This window comes from Somniosus microcephalus, chromosome 13 (genome assembly GCF_052327205.1).
Source record: "Somniosus microcephalus isolate GS21.2 chromosome 13, FLI_Smic_1.0, whole genome shotgun sequence".
Lineage (NCBI taxonomy): Eukaryota > Metazoa > Chordata > Chondrichthyes > Squaliformes > Somniosidae > Somniosus > Somniosus microcephalus.
In genome coordinates, this window is record NC_140999.1 from 142,557,552 (window position 1) to 142,581,922 (window position 24,371).

A 24,371-nucleotide genomic window follows, 5' to 3' on the forward strand; every position below is an offset into this window, starting at 1 on the left:
ACCAATCTTTTTCTCTTCACATATCTATAGTAGCAACTGGGGAGATTAATCAAGTGGGATTTGGGGGCATGTAGGGGTTTCTGGGAGCTGAAAAGCATGGTTTGAGTTCTGCCAGCATTTAGGTGGAGAAAGTTTTGGTTCAGCAAAGTCTTAATGCGAGACAGCAGTTTAGGAAAGTGTGAACAGCCATGGAGCAGACCGAGGTGTAAAATGGAGTGTTGGGGTGAAAGTGGAAATTAACCCAATGCTTCCAGGTGATGGGGCTTGAAATTAATTTTAAAAAGGACTAAACGTGCAGCTTCAGCAACATTAGAACCACAATAAATATCTGCTTTTGAAATTCATTGTAATGTATTTGCATCATTTTAATTATGGCTTGTATTATGAGGGAAGAGAAAGGAAGGCTGTAGCTTTTATACATTCTGTGGATGTATAATACTGGGTAGTGAGTGATATGTACAGGCACTTTAAAATTGCTTAATTGTTGGCTCATATCCTTTAGCAATGAGCTTCTTTTCTTGCAGACTATTCTTAGCAAATTAGATGATTTAACTCCAAGCCTGTGATGCTCTTGATCCAGTTGCAAAACAGTGTGCGAGTAGGGTGGGTGGTTTCCTTTTCAACCTCCCACCTTCTCACCTGTAAGGAAGTACCAGGTCCCTGCTTAGTTACCCCCCTGCTACATGTCGGAGATTTCCTGTAAAGAATTGGGGCATATGCTCCATCATGTCGACCTCCCAATATGTCAGAATAAAATATTGTGGGATTTGTGCCTGTTTTAGTGAAGCAGCAATCCATGTGGAAATTTTCACAGGTAAAGTGAAGCATGAATTGTGAGCTGTGAAGGGGACATAGATAAGGGAGAACCAGTGGATGTGGTGTATTTGGACTTTCAGTTGGCTTTCGATAAGGTCCCGCATAAGAGGTTAGCGTGTAAATTTAAGGCACATGAGATTGGGGGCAAGGTACTTACTTGGATAGAGAACTGGTTGGCAGACAGGAAGCAAAGAGTTGGAATAAACGGGTCTTTTTCCGAGTGGCAGGCAGTGACTAGTGGGGTACCGCAGGGATCGGTCCTAGGACCCCAGCTATTCACAATATATATTAATGACCTAGATGAGGGAACTAGATGTAATATCTCCAAGTTTGCAGACGACACAAAGCTGGGTGGCCGTGTGTGCTGCGAGGAGGATGCTGAGAAACTCCAGTATGATTTGGACAGGTTGGGTGATTGGGCAGATGCAGTATAATGTGGATAAATGCGAGGTTATCCGCTTTGGTGGCAAAAACAGGAAGGCAGATTATCTGAATGGCAATAGATTGGGAGAAGGGGAAATGCAACGAGACCTGGGTGTCCTTGTGCACCAGTCGCTGAAGGCAAGCATGCAGGTGCAGCAGGCGGTTAAGGCGGCAAATGGTATGTTGGCCTTCGTAGCGAGAGGGTTCAAGTATAGGAACAAGGATGTCTTGCTGCAGTTGTACAGGGCCTTGGTGAGACCACATCTTAGAGTCATAGAGTTATACAGCACAGAAAGAGGCCCTTCGGCCCATCGCGTCCGTGCCGGCCATCAAGCCCTGTCTAATCTAATCCCATTTTCCAGCATTTGGTCCGTAGCCTTGTATGCTATGGCATTTCAAGTGCTCATCCAAACGCTTCTTGAATGTTGTGATGGTTCCTGCCTCTACCACCCTTTCAGGCAGTGAGTTCCAGATTCCAACCACCCTCTGGGTGAAAAAGTTTTTCCTCAAATCCCCTCTAAACCTCCTGCCCTTTACCTTGAATCTATGCCCCCTTGTTATTGACCCCTCTAAGGGGAAAAGTTCCTTTCTATTTACCATATCTATGCCCCTCATAATTTTGTACACCTCAATCAGGTCCCCCCTCAGCCTTCTCTGCTCCAAGGAAAACAACCCCAGCCTGTCCAGTCTTTCTTCATAGCTGAAGCGCTCCAGCCCATGTAACATCCTGGTAAATCTCCTCTGCAACGCAATCACATCCTTCCTATAGTGTGGCGACCAGAACTGCACACAGTACTCCAGCTGTGGCCTAACCAGCGTTTTGTACAGCTCCATCATAACCTCCCTGCTCTTATATTCTACGCCTCAGCTAATGAAGGCAAGTATCCCATATGCCTTTTTAACCACCTTATCTACCTGTTCCGCTGCCTTCAGGGATCTATGCACATGTACACCAAGGTCCCTCTGATCCTCTTGTCTTTCCTAGGGTCTTACCATTCATTGTGTATTCCCTTGCCTTGTTAGTCCATCCAAAATGCATCACCTCACACTTTTCAGGGTTAAATTCCATTTGCCACTGTTCCGCCCATCTATATCGTCCTGTAGCCTGAGGCTTCCCTCCTCGCTATTTACCACCCCACCAATTTTCGTGTCATCTGCGAACTTACTGATCATACCTTTTACATTCACATCCAAATCATTCATGTAGACTACAAACAGCAAGGGACCCAGCACCGATCCTTGCGGCACCCCACTGGACACAGGCTTCCAGTCACAAAAGCAACCTTCCACCATCACCCTCTGCCTTCTGCCACTAAGCCAGTTTTGGATCCAATGTGCCAAGGCACCCTGGATCCCATGGGCTCTTACCTTCCTGACCAGTCTCCTATGCGGGACTTTATCAAAAGCCTTACTGAAATCCATGTAAACCACATCCACTGCACTACCCTCATCCACACACCTAGTCACCCCCTCGAAAAATTCAATCAAATTGATCAGACATGATCTGACCTTGACAAAGCCATGCTGGCTATCCCTAATTAATCCTTGCCTCTCCAAGTGGAGACTAATTCTGTCCCTCAGAATTTTTTCCAATAATTTCCCTACCGCTGATGTTAGGCTCACTGGCCTGTAATTCCCTGGTTTATCCCTACTACCCTTCTTGAATAATGGTACTACGTTAGCTGTTCTCCAGTCCTCTGGCACATCCCCTGTGGCCAGAGGTTCTGAAAATTTGTGTCAGAGCCCCTGCAATCTCCTCCTTTGCCTCACATAGTAGCCTGGGATACATCTTGAGTACTGTGTGCAGTTTTGGTCGCCTTATCTGAGGAAGGATGTTCTTGCCATGGAAGGAGTGCAGCGAAGATTCACCAGACTGATACCTGGGATGGCAGGAATGACGAATGGAGAGAGATTGGGTCGATTGGGCTTTAACTCGCTGGAGTTTAGAAGAATGAGAGGGGATCTCATTTGAAACTTATAAAATTCTAACAGGACTAGACAGACTAGATGCAGGAAGGCTGTTCCCGATGGCCAGTGAGTCCAGAACCAGGGGTCACAGTCTAAGGATAAGGGGTAAGCCATTTAGGACAGAGATGAGGAGGAATTTCTTCACCCAGAGAGTGGTAAACCTGTGGAATTCTCTACCACAGAAGGCAGTTGAGGCCAATTCATTAAATATATTCAAGAAGGAGTTAGATATATTTCTTAAGGCTAAAGGGATCAAGTGATATGGGGAGAAGGCAGGGACAGGGTACTGAATTTGGATGATCAGCCATGATCTCATTGAATGGCAGAGCAGGCTCGAGGGGCCGAATGGCCTGCTTCTCTGTTTCTCCCCCAGGATAAGCACAGCACCTTGGCATACTACTTAACCCAAAGTTCAGCTTCCTTCCTCACATCAGAGCCATGATTTATTTAAACAGCACTGCCTGCTAGCTTTTTAGTTACCCGAATGGACTCCCAGACCCCGATACGAAGGAGACGGTTTGTGCCATGGCGTGCAGCCAGAACATGCTCCCAGCAGCAGGGAGATGCAGTCAGAAACTCTGAGCAGGGCAGGTGACCATGGTGTCCCCTTCACAGCTCACAATCCATGCTTCACTTTACCTGTGAAAATGACAGTTAATGAAATCAGCACAGGGGTGAGCATGGCAACAAACAATGCTACTCCTCCAGGTGCTCATTTGTCAACTGGTGCTGCTGAAAAGTTTAGTGGCGGTGGGGAGAGGAGGGGGAAAAGAGATGAAGAAGGTTGTACTGCAGGTGCCAAGGGCCCCCAAGATTTCTTAATGTGGCCCTGCTCACATCCTCGCCAACCTCCACTGGTTCCCGTGACCCAGAAATTTGCCCAAGATCCTTGCTCTCTAATCTGTCAATGGCTTTGTGTCATCTGACTTGTGCCATCTCCAACAGCCGACCCCATTTTCCAGACAGTCCCTCCACTTCACCTTGGCGTCATTCTTTCTGCCACTATGCCTTTCACTTACAATAGCCTTCAAAAGACCCTTCACGTAAGGCACTCAAACTTCAGAAGAAATGTGCAAATTTAAATTGTATTAATTACCATTTTTTTGACAAGAATCTATTAAACTGAGAAGTAGGGATCTGACAAATTACTGATGAGTTCCAAAATATGTTCTTGGTACTGGCAATTTCCCCCTATTTTACATCCAGAAAAATAATGGACTTTGGTGATTATTTAGGAGACGTAGTACAAAATGGAAAAAGACACAAAAACTACATGAAACAAAATCTTAAGTGTTTTGTATTCTTGCTTGTAAAATGATTCCACACTCAGGAGATTCCAAATTCTAAAATAGGTAGATAATTTGGAAAACAGGTACCAATATAGGTTTCCTAAACTATAGCTTAGTTACCTGCTAGAAGTAGAAAGAAGGTGGAAGACATCTGCGCACAAAAATACTCTGCCAGTGATTAACTAAAGGACTGTCATAGAAAAAAAACTGCAGCGAGACATTGCCCGTCTAACCCCATGGAGGCCACTGGGCTGGTAGGTAAACATAAGCTGTTGTCCCTGGGGGGTGGGGAGGGGGCGGGCGCATGGAGTGGAAAGAGCAAGACTCCTGATGCATTGCACTAACTTCTGGATGATTGAAACTTGTGAATTTGGACACTGACAATAATGTTAGGTCTCAAGAGTGATTAATGACTGACAGATGTACAACTTTCCACTGTATTTAGATTCAGTCTTGAGATTGAGTGCAAGTTATGGAGCCGACATGTGACATATGACGAGAAGTTACTCGTGTCTAATAAATTCTCCAAGCCTAGTTTCAATGCATGACGTGCAATTCTTTGGTCGGCCAGGTGTCTCGCACAGAGACTCATCACCATACTTAAGGGTCACCAAACTAATGAGAAATCCACATAAGTGGTCGCTTTCTACCCGATATGGTATGCACAACCTTCTCCTGTAGGAAGATACCTAAACTAGCAGAACTTAGGCACATGTTGACAACAGCCAAGGATTAGGGACTCCCAAGTGGGGTACTAGAAAATGGAAAAAGACACAACTGCATGAAACAAATTGGAAGTGTTTTGTGTTGGAGTTTAACAAGCTAAAACCAGATAGATTACCAGCCCAGCACTGACAAGTTTCCCATTACTTTATGTGCAAGGGGCTTTTGCACTGTGTGTGTATGGCAGTCCCACATTTCAGCCTAATCCTATGTGGACCACTCACTGGTTTTGACACATGTAACCGAACTTTAGATACAAAAGGCTGGTCATCCAATCCAAGTCCAATAACACATACCAGACTTACACATCGTCAACAGCATAATCCACATTCGCACAGAAGGAGGTTCAGTTAGACGGATATGCCTGCAGTGAGGCCAACCCATTCTGCAGAATGCTGAGCAGCAGGCCAACCTGACTGCAATTCTTTCATGTGTGTCTGAAACACTCCAAAACCATCCCTTAAGGTGCCACCCAACTCGTGAGGAAGCTATCAAATAACATGGATGATAATGGACAACCTTGTGGTTTTACTCCTGCTCAGCACCACAGGCCATTTTGGGAAGCAAGTCCTCACTTCCTTTGAAATGGAGTATGTCTTTATGAAGCAATGCAGCAAGCCAAGGGGTCAGACAGAATTCCTCATCACGGTTTAGATTACCACTTATGCTACAAGCCCTCGTGTGATTTCATAGATTTCAGAAAACAGTAAAACAAACAAGATCATGGCTCAGGCGATAAACTACCGAACAGATTACGGAAAAGCATATGGAGGAGGAATATACAACCTACGAACATATGAAATGGACGGGCAGGAAGAGGCCAGCTGGTCTATCAAGCCTGCCCCACACCATGATGGCCAGAACTTCATGACTAAACACTTCCTCTTGATCTACAATTTTAAAAGGACAAAATTTGATTACATGAAAGGTGAACTAAACAATTACATGGAGGGGGGGGGGGGGTGGGAAGGGGGAAAATTGTTCGACAGGACTTCAGTAAAAAATCAAATGGAACAACGTTACTTTTGAGCATGGAGGATATATGCATTTCCAAAACCAGCAAGCTCAGGCAAAGTAAATGTGATCCCAAATGGATTAAGAAATAAATTAAAATTGAGTTAGAGAAAAAAATGGCCTGTACAAATTCTGCAGGATGAAAGGAGAAGACACTCACTAGGATGGATATAAGAAATGCATAAACACATTAAAAGGATGATCAGAAAAGCCAAGAGTTGGAAAAAGGCACAGCACCTCAGCGTGAGCGCAACAGTAAAAAAAAATCTTTCGTATCACAACAGTTAGCGGGCAATCAAAGACGAGATGAAAACCACAAAAGACAGATGGGGTTGAAACTAAAGATGAGCATAAAATAGTATTTTGAATGAACAATTCCTCCAGGTTTTCATAAGGGAAGACATGAGCAACACGTCTCTCTGGACAAGGATATTCCAAGTAAAATCAATAACTTCATTGTAAATGAGATAGAAGTTGTAGACAGGCTAAATGAGCTGAAAATAATTAAATGCCCAGGGATAGATGGTATTTATTCCACAGTTTTGAAACAGATCAGGGAGATCTGTGAGGCACTGACTATCATTATGATGGCATCAATGGACACTGAGGAGGTACTAGTAGATTGGAAACAGGATTCTGTGGTACCCATATTCAAAAATGGTGGCAGACAACTACCAATCCATTAGATCAGTGGTTCTTAAACCAGGGGTCCGTAGAGACTTTCCAGGGTGAACTAAACCCCAATCGGTGATGGAGAGCGAGCCGGCGTGGAGCAGCTGGGAGCTGCTGAACGGAGCGGTGAATGGTTACCATGGTGGCGGCTGGCCGGTGCACCGTGGGATAGGCAGCAGGTTGTTGTTAAAAAAGTACACGAGAGAAAGATCTCAGCCCTGCTCTCTCCCGAGCACAGTCAATGCGCACAAAGTACAGAAACAAAGCACAAAGAGTTCCTCGCACAGGAACGCAAACAGCAAGAGGATAAGATTAAGAGGCAGTAAGCTCGCAAGAAAATCTGTTCTGCGCTGGTTCAGAAGGAGAAGCCCAAAATGAAATCCAGCCTAAAGGGACCGGAGGCACTCAGCCTCGCCAGTTCACATGCAGAGAAAGTCGCCTACAAAGAGCTGAAGCTGCAAAATGTTCTCTATTAACACCAAGGGCCCTTGGTCACATTTGTAAAACTTTTAAATTGTATCTTTCTGCGACTGTAGCTTATTCTACAAGGTAACTAAACAACTTGGTTTGAGAAGATTTGGATCCAGAGGCTAAAGTGGTGTGTGACAAACAACGCAGAATTAAATACACCGTGCTCTGTGATATACAGTGTATTGATGAAATCAGTAAAATTCCCACTACTGTATTATACAGTCACAATAGTGTAGGCAATTAAAGCCAGACACACTGCCAATTTTCTTCTTGATGAAGCACTACATGCATCATACTTGAACATCACCACATTCTGATTTCCCCACAGCTAGCATGACTGTAGGCGTTAACAAGCTTCCCCTGAGTAACTTGCTGTAATTGAAATCTGAATGAATGGACACTTTTATCACCAAGTCGCTCTGTGCTACATTTGAATGAGATGGAACTCGACTTCGTCAATGCAGTTCTGGACAAGCTCACTTGCTGAATTCTGTTCAGGCAAGTAGCTGCTGCAAGCAGGTCAGCCAAGCATTTTTGTTATCTACATCAGCTCTATAGGTGACTGGTTGTAGGAGTGTCATAAGATGACGAACTCCATAAGTGGCAATTCAGAAGTTTGAGAGAAAAACAAATGCATTTCCCAATGCTACATAGTCATGAGCCCTGCTAACGCTGCAAGACCCCTCTCTCGGGTAGTATCAGGTATCTCTCAGGTTCTAACAGATTGGTTTCTTACAGTTCCTTTATATCATTGCTTTGTGTGAGAGTTTGTCCTGTGCAAATTGGCTGCCATATTTCCCTACATTACAACAGTTCTTTTTTCTTCTGGATTTATTCTCGTGATTTCTTTTGGTTGTGCTCAAACCAGTTTTCTCAGTGCTTTAAATTTTTCTTCTGTTAAAAATAGTTAAATTTTGATACAAAAAACAATGTGCAGTATTGATGGATCATCCTTGGTCAAGGAGTTGCAGTTATTTGACCGACAGAATTAACGCTTACTCTATTGTTCCAGTAACAATTTTTCAACATTAAAAGTCATCACAAATTTAACATGAAAAATATAGGTACAACAGGCCAACAGTATTTTAAAAAACTCTTTACACTACTTTACCACCAAAAAAAGTTACATCATTTTCAGTGGGATGCAGAAATGTATCAGATTTAAGCTAAAATTGGGAAGCTTAGATTTAAAGTACATCAAAACATGCAAGCTGTGCTTGAACTCAGCAGCCTATTTAATAGTTCAGCAGACATGCAAAATAAAAATGAGTCAATCTCAGAATCCGTAGTCCTGAAAGAACCCAAGGTAAAATGATTTTGCTTTGTTGCAAGGGGGTAAGTTACTGGGTCATTTTTAAGAAATCTTGCAGCTAGGTTATCAGTAGGTCATCACTAGCCCCAGTCAAACTAGACAGGTATCATTCAGAGCATTGTATCTGCAGTCTGAATGAGGATGAGGATGATGCTGGCCCACAGTGGCCCTAAATTATTGCCACACTGCTTGGAAACACCACTGGGTGTACAACACAAGAGTCACAGCTGGGTACAAGAAGTAGACAATAGGATCTCAACCCATAGCAAGGTTACAGTTTTGTGGTATGACACTACTCTCGATCTGCAAAATAGAACATAACGGCCCAGATCTTGCTGTGGCGGGGCATCCAACATCTGCCTTCAGTTAGGCTTGCCCTTACACATTTAGGTTTACATTTTTTGCGTGGTAAATTGCTGGAAGTGCAAGCTGATAATGGCGAGTTGTAGGACTCAAATTGGTTACAGTGAAAGTGGAGAGGCCGTAGAGGGATTTAAACACAAGGATGAGAATTTGAGGTATTGTGGGAGCCAAAGTAGGCCCATGGGCAGAACTTGGTGCAGGATAGGATACAGGCAGCAATGTTTCAATAGCTAATTGGACTAAAAACAAACAGAAGGTAGCCATAAGTGGAAATTTCATGCTTGAGCTTTTGAGCTGGGTACACTGGGGTTGTATATATATGACTTTTCATTTTATTTAGATAAAAAGGTATTGTAAACAAAATGTACAAATTGCAGATTATAACAAAATAGCTGGCAACCAAATAGTAAGAAACCGCAGTCAGATTCAGAGAGTTTTGGAACTTTGAGATAATGGAGCCTTTGTGGCAAATACTGCTCAATGTGGATTAGAGTAAAATATCAAAGCAAGGAACAAAGAGGGAGAGCATGTTAAATGAGCAATCACTTATTGTACACATTAAGAAAGATCTACTAAATGGTCAGCTTGGCTATAGCAAGAAAAAGGCAAATATTGTAAGTGGGTTGTGTTAGACACAATAGAAATCAAGATGTGGGATTGCTGTATGAAGCATTGGTCAGGCCCCACCTGGTTCAGAGTGCAGTCATCATCGAATCATAAGGATATTTATTGGGCTTGAGCTATTGTAGACGAAGTGAAGAACAAAAATAATCCCTGGTATCAGGAATTTAAAATGTAAGGAAAATTTAAAGAAGTTGGGTTTCTTTGTAACAGAAAAATCGTGATCCATCTGAAGTTTTCAAGATCATGGAGTGGAGTGACACCATTGATCCAGGCAAATTGTTTACTGTGGCAAAGGCTTCGGGCACTAGAATTGAAGTTTAAAAATTAGGAAGTTGGAAGTAAAAATGGAAGTTGGTCACCAACTTTTTTTAAAAATACGTCAAAAGGAACAATTTTCCGAATATGGTACAGCTGTGCCACAATTTCCTGGCATTCCTGAATAGTATATAAATGGCCCAAGGGTCAAATGGATCCAATCTTGGAGAAAGAATTGAGATGGTAAATTGGTGGGGTTGAAATCAATCAAAAAGGGACAGGCTTGTTCGATTACATGGCTTTTTCCTGTTAATTTCTTATTCTGTCTATATCTCACTCACACTGCTAGCTACAACCCTCATCTATGCCTTTGTTACCTCCAGACTCAACTTTTCCAAAGCTCTTATCAACCTCCAAAGCTCCACCTTACTCCAATCTGTTCAAAAATTCACTACTCTCATCCTATGCCATAGTAATTCTTGCTCATCTATTACTTCTGTCCTCGTCATCTTCACTGGCTCTCCATTCCACTTCATAATGATTTCAAAGAACTTTTCATGAATCCTTGGACTTGCCCCCACCTTCTTATCTCTGCTTTTGGCTAGCTAGACCTTTTCCCTCACACCTCTGCAAAGCAGTTTGGGACATTTTCCCTTATATTAAATGCAATATATAAGTGAAAGTTGATGCAGCCTCAAAATTAACCAAAATTTTCTCTACAACTGACCCAGAACCTTATCATGGTATCTGTTCATTTTTAAAAATAATGGTATAAAGTTCCAAACCTCAGAAATCACTCCCAAACACAGCTCATAAATTATGCTTCAAACACTCTTTCAGATTCAGTCTGAAAATAGAGGAATGTAAAGCTTCAGGACAATATATTCAAAGTCACAAAGCCCAAGAAAATATAGTGAAGCTCTAAACCTTATGCTACATAGCATGCGATTTTTAAATATAATCTATACTATATATAAATATCCTGGCCCAAGATGAATAGTTTTTCTAGATTGAAATGCACATTTGGTACAGAAAGTACAGGCAAGTGAACAATTCTGGGGCCTTACATATTTTACTAGACATATTTTACTAGGATCAAACTTTTTAGATACTTACTCTTCCAACTAAAAGTTTAAAGTATAAAATTATCAAATTTTTAGTTAAACCCAAACAAGTAATTCCAACAGAAAAGGAGTAAAAAATGTGCATGTAATGGTGAATTTGTAACACCATTATCTCCACGAAGTAAGAGTCAACCTCATGTACAGGAAAAAGTATCGTTAAGAGAGCAGCATGCGGGAAATGTGGAGACGACCATTAATGTTGCAGGGTAGACTCGATTCGAGATTATTTCTTCAAAAAACTATCTTGCTTTAAAAGTAATACTCGCAGTTAAAAGAAAATGGAACCGGGATGTTACTTAATAACTAAAGTTTGATAATGAGGTCAGGAAACAACGTATTTCATGATCAAGTTTACCCAACACTTAAAGGGCAAATTAACTGCAGTATTAGGCAAAAGGTAACTACATCCAAGACCATTCAGCTCTATTAGCCGGTGTGAGTCAATGTCTCACCGAGGCAGCACAGTGACAGCTTTTTGTTTTAATGCTTGTAGAGTAATTTGCTGGAGTGGCTTGACTGCTGACAGCACTAATTAATTGGACGACCCCGCCACAATCCGCAAACGTCTCCTACACGGACGGGACCTGCGACTTTCACAACCCGACAGGAGCTGCCGGTACAAGACCCAGGCGCGGCTCTCTCACTCAGCCCCCCTCTCGGCCTGCATTTCCTCCCAGACAAGCCCGCAACTCAACCCCTGGGGCCGCGGCGGAGGGGCGCCCGGGCCGCGCTCGCTCGCTCGCACGCCGGCCCCGGACACTCGCACCGCCCTCACCTGGTAAAGCGTCGACCAGTTTCCGTATTTGTCGATCTCCGCGAACTCCTGCTCCATGACTGGTGTGGCTGCGCTGCGCCTTCCCCCCGCGGGCCTCACTGACGCTATAAAGTCCCCCTCTCTCGCTCCAGCCCTACCTCTTCATCACAACTCCCTGACATCAGAGTCGCCCCGACCGGCGGACCGGAAGTGCACGCCCACCTCATCATGACTGACACTGATTCCCACCAATCACGACGCTAGGAGGCGGGCGTTCGCATTGCTTACCGGGAATTGTAGTCCCCTCCTTAGGAAGTGGCGTCCTCTACAAATCCCAGCATGCGTTGCGGCACAGCGGATTTTTAAAAAAATTCCCCAGGTCTGTAAAGTCAGATTTTGCTTTATTAAAATGTGGAATTGTTCACATAATGTTCTTTGGGGAGTAAACTGGTGAAAGCGGGGGGGCTTCGCTCCTTTACATTTTGCTTTCGGCCGCAGTGCCTGCTGGGAGATGTAGTTCCTGCCTCTGATGTCGATCCCAGGGTCCCTGGCGCGGCGGCGCTGCTACTCGAAGTTCTGGAAAGCACGAGTCCAGTCAATTGGGCGACAGCGGGCTTGGTGTGCTGCCTGCTTCCCGCACAGCGTCCGCTCCAGACTCACAGCCCGATCGCTTGCAGATACAATACTTAACCAAACCCACCCAAAATTGAGTCAAGGTGAGAGGTGGTTTCTGGAGCTGGGAGGATTCTATAAGACGAGGTGACTGGTACTCGGAGGCAGCAACCCAACCCAAATTACAGAGGGGGCATCTCACAGCCCTGTGAAAAAAAAATTGTATTTATATAGCGCCTTTCACCACCTCAGGACGTCCCGAAGTACTTTTGAAGTGTATTCACTGTTGTAATGTAAATGCGGCAACCAATTTGCGCACAGCAAGCTCCCACAAACAGCAATGTGATAATGACCAGATACATTTTTTTAATGATGTTGACTGAGGGATAAAAATAGACCAGGACAAGGGGGAATCACTCCCCTGCTCTTCATAGAAAAAGTGCCATGGGATCTTTTATGTCCACCTGATTGAGTAGACAGGGTCTCAGTTTAACGTCTCATCCAAAAGGCATAACTTGGATCATAGACATTGGTAATGATACATTCAAGTTTCTTAATTCCTGCTTTAGTAATGGCCTAATTGTCCTCACTACAACAACCAGTGTGAAGGATTTGAAACTTGAATAATTTATGGATTAGTGAGTAGCCTCAGAATTTTTAGCTTTAAAGGAATCATGAAAAAATTCAATGCCTGGAAGTATTTCAGCTTAAAGGCCTCCAAGCAAATCTGTTAAAGACAGGGACATCAACTTTGACTTTGATTCATTTGCCCAGTGTATGTGTCGCCTCTAAAAGAAAGAAGAAAGTCTTGCATTTATATAACGCCTTTCACGACCACTGGATGGCTCAAAGCGCTTTACAGCCAATGAAGTACTTTTTTTTGAAGTGGAGTCACTGTTGTGGGAAACGCAGCAGCCAATTTGCGCACAGCAAGCTCCCACTAACAGCAATGTGATAATGACCAGATAATCTGTTTTTGTTATGTTGGTTAAGGGATAAATATTGGCCACGACACCGGGGATAACTCCCCTGCTCGTCTTCAAAATAGTACCGTGGGATCTTTTACGTCCACCTGAGAGAGCAGACGGGGCCTCGGTTTAATGTCACATCCTAAAAGGGGTCCAATACCCCAAACTTTTCATACTGTTTTGATCCCCCATGGTAGAAAGACTTTCGAGGAAAGCCAAACAAAATTATGCCATTGGAGGCAAGGCCAGAAAGTGCAAAGGGTCCATCCCAAAGGCATGGTCTCAGGATAAGGGGTTGGTCATTTAAGATTGAGATGAGGAGGAATTTCTTCACTCAGAGGGTTGTGAATCTTTAGAATTCTCTGCCCCAGAGGGCTGTGGATGCTGAGTCTAGATTTTTGGACTCTAGCAGAATCAAGGGATATGGAGATCGGGCAGGAAAGTGGAGTTGAAGTCGATGATCAGCCATGACCTTATTGAATGGCGGAGCAGGCTCGAGGGGCCGTATGGCCTAGTCCTGCTCTTTTTATTGTTCTTATGTTCTCACCCAAACAATGGCCTCAGGACCTTCGTAGAATGGTTAAAGACAAAATCTAGACAAATCATAAAGGTTTCGAAGATGTAATTTCCATGCGATCTTAAAGAGTGAACTTTAAGACTTTAAAGAAATTATAAAAATTGTACAACTAAAAGAGAAACCCTGAAAGTATCTGTGCATGTCTTACTGTAAATCCAACTCTCCATCCCATTTTAGGACATAAATCAATTTCTATAGTTATTTTTTTTTTGCCTTCATCACTATTATAATTTAGGCTTTAAGAAAAGAAAGAAGAACTTGCATTTATATAGCGCCTTTCACGACCACCGGACGTCTCAAAGTGCTTTACAGCCAACAAAGTACTTTTTGAAGTGGAGCCACTGTTGTGATCACAGAATCACAGAAACCCCACAGTGCAGATAGAGGCCATTTCGGCCCATCAAGCCTGCACCGACACATATCCCACCCGACCCCCACACCAACACATATCCCACCCTATCCCTGTAACCCCACGTATTTAATCCCCCTAACACTAAGGGTCAATTTATGATAGCCAATCAACCTAACCCGCACATCTTTGGACTGTGGGAGGAAACCGGAGAAAACGCCACGCAAACACGGGGAGAATGTGCAAACTCCACACAGACAGTCGCCCGAGGCTGGATTCGAACACGGGTCTCTGGCGCTGTGAGGCAACAGTGATAACCACTATGCCACTGTGCTGTGGGAAATGCAGCAGCCAATTTGCACACAGAAAGCTCCCATCAAACATCAATGTGAAAATACCAGATAATCTGTTTCTGTTGTTGGTTGAAGGAGAAATATTGGCCAGGACACCCGGGATAACTCCTACTCTTCTTCGAAATAGTGCCCTGGGATCTTTTACGTCCACCTGTGAGAGCAGTTTAACGTCTCATCTGAAAGACGGCACCTCTGACAGTGCAGCACTCCCTCAGCACTGCACTGGAGTGTCAGCCTAGCTTTAATGTGTTCAAGTCCCTGGAGTGGTACTTGAACCCACAAACCTTCTGACTCCGAGGCGAGTGTGCTACCAACTGAGCCACAGCTGACACTTCAACCAACACTTTTGTGCTCATGGCAGGGGCAATTTTCATAAGCAGACTGAGTCTCGAACTAAAAACTGTACCCATATGTGGTCTGTGAGTGGGATAGTGTGCTAATGGAGTAACAATTATCCCTTAACTATAGAACATTGCAGTGAGACTACTTAGGGTGACCACCATGTTTTCCCGCCTCCAAAAAAGGCTGTAAATATCAGTCTTATCAAACCATTATATTCATAGAAGATAGGAGCAGGAGTAGGCCATTCGGCCCCTCGAGCCTGTTCCTCCATTCAAGTTAAACTAATAGATTTATTTACAAGTAAAACAATATATGGAAACAGAACGACACAGTAAATTACTGATGGTGCAGGTATTTAGCAAACAAAGATAGAATCAGATTACAAGGAATTAAAATACTCATTCTAAAACTATTTCTTACAGTCTATTGTCTGGGACTAGGGACAGGGCCACTGGCAAGGCTTGGAAGCTAAGTCAGAGCCAGGCCTGGTTAGTACCTGGAAGGGGTGACCATTAGGGAAGACCAGGTGCAGAAGGTCACGGAAGGAGCCCCAAGGAGGGGTGGTTAGTGAGAAGGCCACGGGAGGAGTGGCTGGTGAGCAGGCCCGGGCGGTGGGCTGAAGATTGTCGGACAGGAGTGAATGGTGGAAATGGAATGGCGGCGCGCACCGACGCAGCGGCTTTGCTTCTCCCAGTCATGGGAGCTTGCAAGATCACATTTCGTTGTTCATGTACTTGTACAATGACAATAACGTTGAATTATTATTAAGACTGCTGAATAAAACAGTACAAACAATGGAATGCCAGAAATAACAACAGAAAATGCTGGAAAAACTCAGCAGGCCAGGCAACATCCGTGGAGAGAAAATAGAGTCGACGTTTCGGGTGAACCCTTTTTCAAAACCGGAAAGGAAATGAAATAGGTCAAAAGGCAGGGCTGCGAGAGAACAAAAGAAGTGAAGAGACATTAAGAGGTATTCAAAACGAGACAAGATGGTGATAGGACTAGTGGAGACAAAAGACGGCTCTAGATTAGGTGTGAAATGTTCTGGCAGAATGAGAGACAGCTGTCATGTGGGAGAGAAAAAAAAAGGGGGGAAGGCCAAAACAAAGATGTGGATAAAATAAGCAAAAATGTAAAGGGGGCCGAGGTTATGATCTGAAATTGTTGAACTCGATAGAGAGTCCGGAAGGCTGTAAAGTGCCTAATCGGAATTTTGAGGTGCTGTTCCTCGAGTTTACGTTGAGCTTCCGTGGAACAATGCAAGAGCCTGAGTACAGTGAGGTCTGAGTGGGAATGGGGCGGTGAATTAAAGTGACAGGCGACCGGAATGGGTGTTGCGATTCGCAAGTCGACCATCTCCGTTTCATTAGTGACCTGAACTACATTTTAGTAGCTAATGCAGTATCTTTATGCCAGAAGAAGTCTTTCATATCACGGATGTTAATGTTGAGACATTAACTGTCTTCCCAAGCTGAAAGTTAAGTGTAGAGCTCTGGATAGATTCCAATTTGTCCATTTCTCCCAGTCTGCAGATTTGTGTACAACACCATTTCAAAAAGAGACTGTCCTGTTGCCAAGGAAACTTTGATCTAAATAGTTTCTGAGTACAGGCCATTACAGCAACACAGAAGGCTAGCCAAATCTCTTTGACAGTGTGGATAGATCTGGTCAGTTTTGTTTACTGGCCACTCAAGAAACAAAGACAAACGAGCCCTGAAATTCCTCGGATTTTTTAGCGCAAACAAATTTGTATTAATATTTGTGATTAGTAGCTTTTTAGTCTGCACAAGTCAGATTCTGAGTGTGATGTTTTCTTCCTTTCAGATCTACATAAGACACAGTGAGAATAATACATGAATTCCAGTATGCAGCTAAACCTCAGCAAAATAAGGTCATTCTCAGTCCCGGAAAATGCAACCCAAGATGTACATCGCTTGATCATAAGGTGCATTGCTTGCTCCTGAATATAATCAGTGAGAGAGAAATAGTATTTAAAAACCCTAAATTGTAACACCTTACTACTCCCAGACTGCACTCCCCAAGTACTGCTCGAGACACCCCCTCAAAATATTCACAGATCTCATACCCCAGTTTCCCCTCTGCTCAGATGAGTGGTACCTGGCCCCATTTTTCATGTTGCAGTGCTTCCAAAGCCCAGCTCCACTGAGTGCTCCGAAGCCATAAATCCAAGTCTCCCAGATCCGAACCCCAATGTCTGAGAGCGCCCGTCTCCTCCAGCTAATAACTTGCATGCCCCAACACCAGGCCCCATTTCCTTTTGAACCTAACCCCACATTTTCTTGCTTGCACTCATGTGGTATAGTAGTTCCCATTCAGCCTCTCCTACGTGATCTCAGTGCATAGAGGCTATTACCTGGACATGTGCCATAGACTTAAAAAAAGGGTAGGGGATAGAAAAGGAACATATGTGAAAATCGGAAAGAAAGGACAGAAAGATTGGAAGATAAACAGAATGACAAAAAGAATTAGAGAAGCAATGTGCAAAGAGACAGTTGCAGGAAGATACATTTTGGTTCCTCAATTTGTGAAACTAGAGCTTCTTGTTAGCTCTGTGACACAGCAAGTTTTACTTGGGGCCAATTCATGAATCTAACAGAAAATCGTCACCAGAAGGATGTGAACGAAATAAATAACTTGCATTAGTATAGCGCCTTTCACATCATCAGGACATCTGAAAGTGATGCATAATGAATTATTTATGAAATGCAGTCCCTATTATTCTGTAAAAAGAAAAGACTTACGACCACCGGACGTCTCAAAGCGCTTACAGAAGTACTTTTGGAGTGTAGTCTCTGTTGTAATGTAGGCAAATAAGGCAGCCAATTTGCACATAGCAAGGTCCCATGAATAAAAGAAAAGATGAATGACAGTTAATCTGACTTTGGTAATGTTCAATTGAAGGACAAATGTTGGCTAGGACTCCTTACTCTTGTTCAAATAGTGCCATGGAAACTTTTCCATCTACCCAAGTAGATGGATGCATCCTCAGTTTCATATCGCTTCCAAAGGATATTACCTCCAACAATGCAACACTCCCTCAGTACTGCACTGAAGTGCCAGTCTAGATTATGTGCTCAAGTCTTGGAGGAAGGAGTGTTATCACTGAGTCAAACTGTACAACAAGGAACATTCATATTACTATTAAAACAATTATAAGAGTACAGCATTGTAGATAATCAGGTGAAATGTAGCTTAACTCACTTGGGGAAATAATAGAATCATTTCATTGCCCTCCACAGGATAGGAAAAGACAAGCAGTGAGCTCAGGCCATTTAATTAACAATTATGTTTATTATAATAGACCAAACATTTTTTGTTTAGCAATGATTGCACTCAAAAAATTGTGTATGTTTGTTCTTTTCTTTTTGCTTCGTTACTGACTAAAAATTTTTAACTGTCCTTGTATGGACCAGTAATCTATTGGCATTCACAATCTAAGTTTACTGTTGGAGAATGGGCACTTGGATAAACATAGAAGATAGGAGCAGGAGTAGGCCATTCGGCCCCTCGAGCCTGCTCCGCCATTCAATGCGATCATGGCTGATCATCCAAATTCAGTACCCTGTCCCTGCTTTCTCCCCATACCCCTTGATCCCTTTAGCCTTAAGAAATATATCCAACTCCTTCTTGAATATATTTAATGAATTGGCCTCTACTGCCTTCTGTGGTAGAGAATTCCACAGGTTCAGCACTCTCTGGGTGAAGAAATTCCTCCTCATTTCTGTCCTAAATGGCATACCCTTTATCCTTAGACTATGACCCCTGGTTCTGGACTCCCCGACCATCGGGAACATCCTTCCTGCATCTAGTCTGTCCAGTCCTGTCAGAATTTTATAAGTTTCAATGAGATCCCCTCTCATTCTTCTAAACTCCAGCGAGTACAAGCCCAATCGACCCAATCTCTCCTCATACGTCATACCTGCCATCCCAGGTATCAGCCTGGTGAATCTTCGCTGAACTCCTTCCATGGCAAGAACATCCTTCCTCAGATAAGGCGACCAAAACTGCACACAATACTCAAGATGTGATCTCACCAAGGCCCTGTACAACTGCAGCAACACATCCTTGTTCCTGTACTCAAAGCCTCTCGCTACGAAGGCCAACATACCATTTGCCTTCTTAACCGCCTGCTGCACCTGCATGCTTACCTTCAGCGACTGGTGCACAAGGACACCCAGGTCTCGATGCACTTCCCCTTCGCCCAATACGATAAGGTAGCAAAGTGCTGCCAGTGCCTATAGAATTTTACCCCTGTCTAGGAAAGGAGGAGGGAAGGGAGAACATTGGGAGAGTAAAGAAAAACTTCCAGCTCTTTACTTTCTGATAAAATTGTTTACAAAGGGTGAGTCAGTATGGTGTGTATACTGCTGGAGTCTTTTTCAGTTACTCAAGATAACATTTGAAGAGCACCCTGTAAACTGAACAATTTCACAGGTAATTAACAAATGTTCTGTTTTATGTTTTTGAAATGCTTGATAGTTAGTATTTTGACTGGCCTTAAATGCAGTACAGACCGCTTGTCTATTTCACTAGCCATTGTTATCTGTAGTATGCAGCTGTCGTGGCTCTCAAATATATTTGTTCAAAAATTGCATTCTATTGAACTAAAAGATGTTGCTGAGCCTCATGTAAAATGTAAACAGAAATCTTTCAATATAGATCAAGCCTTTGCAAACGAGACGGCACTTGAATCCAAGGCCTGAAATATTGCACTGTGCAAGAAAACATTCTCAGCAAGCAGCTGTTTCTGCAACATAATATTTAAGATATGCCAGTTTCCTATTAAACAAATGTCATGACAACCTATTCCACTTAAATCTTCTGCGTACGTTATACCTGGCAAGTTTCTGCATGAAATTGCAACATGTTTACAAGTTTAAAGGGTGCTTTACCACCTGACAGAATTGGTTTGTGTGATTCGTACAACGAGAAACCATTTCAGCTCCAATGGTTTACAGTGAATGATTAAGTCAACTTCCATTTTTAATACATAGATTATGGGATTTTCTAAAATCTTTATTGGTGTTGTGAGATCACATTCTGTGTTTCTGACTATTTTACCATGTGGAATTGACCATTTTTTAATGGTATTTGTAAACAGTTCTTTGAAAGATGCCTTATTGTTGGAGTTTAGAAGAATGAGAGGGGATCTCATTGAAACTTATAAAATTCTGACAGGACTGGACAGACTAGATGCAGGAAGGATGTTCCCGATGGTCGGGGAGTCAAGAACCAGGGGTCACAGTCTAAGGATAAGGGGTAAGCCATTTAGGACAGAGATGAGGAATTTCTTCACCCAGAGAGTGGTGAACTTGTAGAATTCTCTACCACAGAAGGCAGTAGAGGCCAATTCATTAAATATATTCCAGAAGGAGTTGGATATATTTCTTAAGGCTAAAGGGATCAAGGGATATGGGGAGAAAGCAGGGACAGGGTACTGAATTTGGATGATCAGCCATGATCTCATTGAATGGCGGAGCAGGCTTGAGGAGCCGAATGGGCTACTCCTGCTCCTATCTTCTATGTTTCTATGTTTGATGCATTAAATGATTTTCTTTTTGAAAGAGAAAGGAACAGATTACATTTTTTGCATAACCTGAAGGGATTAAAAGTGGTGGAGGGACAGATTCTGCCCTGTTGCATAATTGAGTTCGCTTAGCAATATTGATTCATAGAGATGATTTCACAGTCCATTTAGGAAAAGTCACGGTGTGAAAATTACTCAGATGGAGCCAGAGATGAATAGTGTCTACAAGCAATTAACACTGCTATATTTTCCCAAAAGACAACTCCCAAGTTATTTAGGAAATTCATTTCCTACTTGATTTACTAACAAGAAGCTCATTTTCTTATTGTAGCTTAATTTAATTAGCAGTGATTTATGCTGCAATTCAAGCCACTGGGCACTTCATCCAACCAGAAAGTTCCAAATGGTATATCAGGGTTTTGGCTGGAACTCATTTGGCTGCATTTTCTCTATTCTCAGCCGGCCTATTAGAAGGTAATCATTTTTTTAATCCTTCTGATATGCTCCCTTCATCTCCTACAGCTGCTCAGTTTTGCTGAGTCACTTTCCACAAGCAGCAATTGTCCTCTGGTACTTCACTATTCTTCTTGACAACAAGGGGTAAAAATTGGGTAGCGCCCCTTAATTTTAGTGCCCCGAAAAAGTTAGTGCCCCCACGGCCAATTTTCCCAGGTAGCGCCCCGGCGGTACTGCCCAGGCCACCAGGGATCGGGAGTGCCGGCAAACAAGCCTGGCACTCGAGGAGTGCCGGGGTCACGGAGAACAGCCAGCACCCCGCGGGGGGTGGGGCGGCTTCACGGGGGCCAGGGACAGCAACGGGGGCAGGTGCTGGCAGGCGGCCAGCAACAAAAATGGCCGCCCGCCACCTCCCCTTTAACTAGCGTCGACCCAGCCGCAGGTAGGCGCCCCTGACCCTGGCGGACATAGCGTCTGGCGGTAATTCGGGGGGCGCCACCCAATATTACAGCCGGGGCGCTGCTCACGGCGATGATGTCATTGTTGGTGGCGCGGCACTAACGGTTAGCTGAATTTCGCGAGAGGCATTAGCGGCGCTGCGCCCAAACGCTAGTTGATTTGCGCCCCGTTAGTGCCCTCTTCGGGCGCGAACGGGAGGCACAAATCAACCGAATTTAGCCCCCCAAATGTTTACCTGCTATTTTAGCATTGTTAGCCTTTACCTTAAGTCCATACAGGCAAACTTTCCAGTTGGACTCATTGAACAGCAGTCAGAAGAAGGAACCCTTCCCTTTCCCAGAGACAATGTGGCCACATCTAGTGCCCTTCTGTTTTTGCAGCTGAAGCTGCTTTTATACTGTCTTTAGTGCTGTGCTGTGTCACCAGCTTCCGATGCATAGATCTTGCATGGCCAGTGGGCAGTACCGAATAAAACTTGCCAGATTCACTGAAGCCAGTAGAACTGGGTCTTCTTGGCCTTACTAAATCTGCCAATTTTATATTGGTACTGCCATTGGCTGCATGAGACCTGCGCATCAGGAGTTAGTGGCATTTGAACAGCAGTAAATGCAATGTAAAAGTAGCTTGAGATTGGCCAACGCAGCACAAACAGAAAATCAAACCTAGGATCTTCTGCTGCTCATGGCTCAGTTTCACACTAGGCAGCAAATTTGCCAAATGAGCATTGGAGGAGATAATTTAAAGGCATATCTTAAAGATATATTCTGTTGTAGAAGTATAAGTTGACTCGCTCTGTCTTTCAGATGAGACGTTAATCCGAGGACCCGTCTGCTCTCTCAGGTGGACGTAAAAGATCCCACGGCACTTTTCGAAGAAGAGCAGGGGAGTTATCCCCGGTGTCCTGGCCAATATTTATCCCTCAACCAACACCTAAAACAGATTATCTGGCCTTTGTCACAGTGCTGTTTGTGGCACCTTGCTGCATGCAAATTAGCTGTCGTGTTTCCTACATCACAACAGTGACCACACGTCAAAAGTACTTCATTGGCTGTAAAGTGCTTTGGGATGTCCTGAGTTCATGAAAGGTGCTATATAAATGCAATTCTTTCTTTATCACAGCTCCTATTGGCAGTATTGATGGTTATTATGCAGGTAATCACGGTCCAGACTCCTAAAAAGGATCTGATAGGGTTTAGCTGCGTTATCACAGAAACAAATGGGAATAAAAACACTATATTTACAGAATAGAAATTTAATTCAATTTATTTCTTGATGCGGGCGCCATCAAATTTGCTTTGTGCATATACCGCCACCTAGTGGCAGTTATATAATTCTCAGTAAAGCCAATTTGCAAATTTTTACATTAAAGCTGCTGTGCTCCCACTGGTACTGTTTATTAGCATACTAATGCACAACGAAGTGGAGTGGTAGAGCACAGATAATATTTACTATTTCCCTGAATGGAAACTTCACAGTTCTTAAGGGGAGACAATGAACAATCAGAGCAGTATCAATAGAGGTCTCAAATTGTGTTACAAGGGAACAAAATAGCCTACTAGGTAATTAAAGCACTGAAGTATAAAAATAAGTAATTGCTTTATAAAAGATGCTGTGCTCTGCAGTAGTTGTTTTTTTTTCCAAGATACAGACAGCATCTTGATGTCTGCTTTTTTCTCGTGAGCTCCTATCACTTGCAAAATCATCCTGCAATGAAAGGCAGAAGATAATTTCCTGCATTATTCTACTGCAAAGTGCTGAACAATGTGCAGATTTTTTTGCCGAATTGACAATGAATGGGTGATGGAGCTTATGCACTCCCAGAACTGATGGCCACTGCAGGGTCTTTAGTATCTTCATAATGAACTGAGTTTGGGGGAACACGTTTAACCAGTAGGTTAACCAGGCCTGGAAATTGTGGTCGGAGGCTTGCCGCCCGCGTACGCCTCCGAACTGAAAGAAAACTCCGTACTTACCTGGTGTCTCCAGAACTTCGGGCTCTTGCCGTCCTGGGCCTGCAGGCGTACACCTGCGTAAAGGCCCACGCATCCCAGGGGCCCATGCGATTCGCAAGCGTCCATGGGATCACGTGGGCCAGGCCAACCAATGACACAGGGGGATTCCTTTTATGCTTATGGAGATTCCATTTACGTATGGAATCCCCATAAGCATGATAGAAATCACCTAATAAATAAAATTTCACACCATTTAAATAAAAATAAATAATCACAGGTTCAAAATTAAGATACCCTTTAATTAAACATTTAAAATAAAAATATAAATTTTTTGTAAAATAAATGTACAGTATACATTTTTAAACGAGACAAAAATAACCTAAACTAATTTTAAGTGTAAGTGAATGTTTAAATCATTTTTAAAATTTTATTTTAACACTTATTTTAACCCTTATGCTAGTAAAAGAAGGCCTTATGCCTGCTTTTACCAGGCGTAAGGGTTTCATGGGTATTCGCTGGGCAGTAATTGGACAAATAGCCCAACCCTGTGGCAGCGAAAGTGAATTTCCAGTGGATGGGTATGATCTGTCGAGGAGAAACTTGACAGATTGCAAGTTCCGGGTTTTCGCGCAGGCGCATCTCATACGAAAACCCGGAATTTGCAGGACCATTCACAGCACTTGCGACATCATAGGCCCCATAAATTCCAGGCCAAAATTTTGATCTTTCTTTGGCTCCTTGGGACGTTTTCCTATATTAAAGATGCTTTAGGAATACAAGTCATTGTTGAAACTATGAAAGTGTAATCAGCTGAATACATTTCCGATTTTCAAAACTTGTTGAAATTCCGTCTAAGTTGGTGAGGGGATAATTGTGCTCGTTATTTGTATGGTTTGAGAGAGATATGCTTAACGAGTGAGTGAATATATGGATTAATTTACCTT

At 43.3% G+C, this 24,371-nt stretch overlaps 1 protein-coding gene across 4 annotated transcripts in view; it reads right to left on the reverse strand.

Moving 5' to 3' along the window:
* The window catches only part of LOC147108624 (tyrosine-protein phosphatase non-receptor type 1-like), a 120,884-nt gene extending 108,815 nt beyond the window's left edge, over positions 1-12,069 (reverse strand). For 2 of the 4 annotated variants that reach the window (XM_086005319.1, XM_086005317.1), the window contains exon 1: positions 11,967-12,069. In XM_086005319.1, the coding sequence (XP_085861445.1) occupies positions 11,967-12,038 (72 nt within the window). In that variant the 5' untranslated portion in view covers positions 12,039-12,069. The other 2 variants (XM_086005320.1, XM_086005318.1) reach the window with 2 other exon arrangements.
* Positions 12,070-24,371: the final 12,302 nt, after the last annotated feature.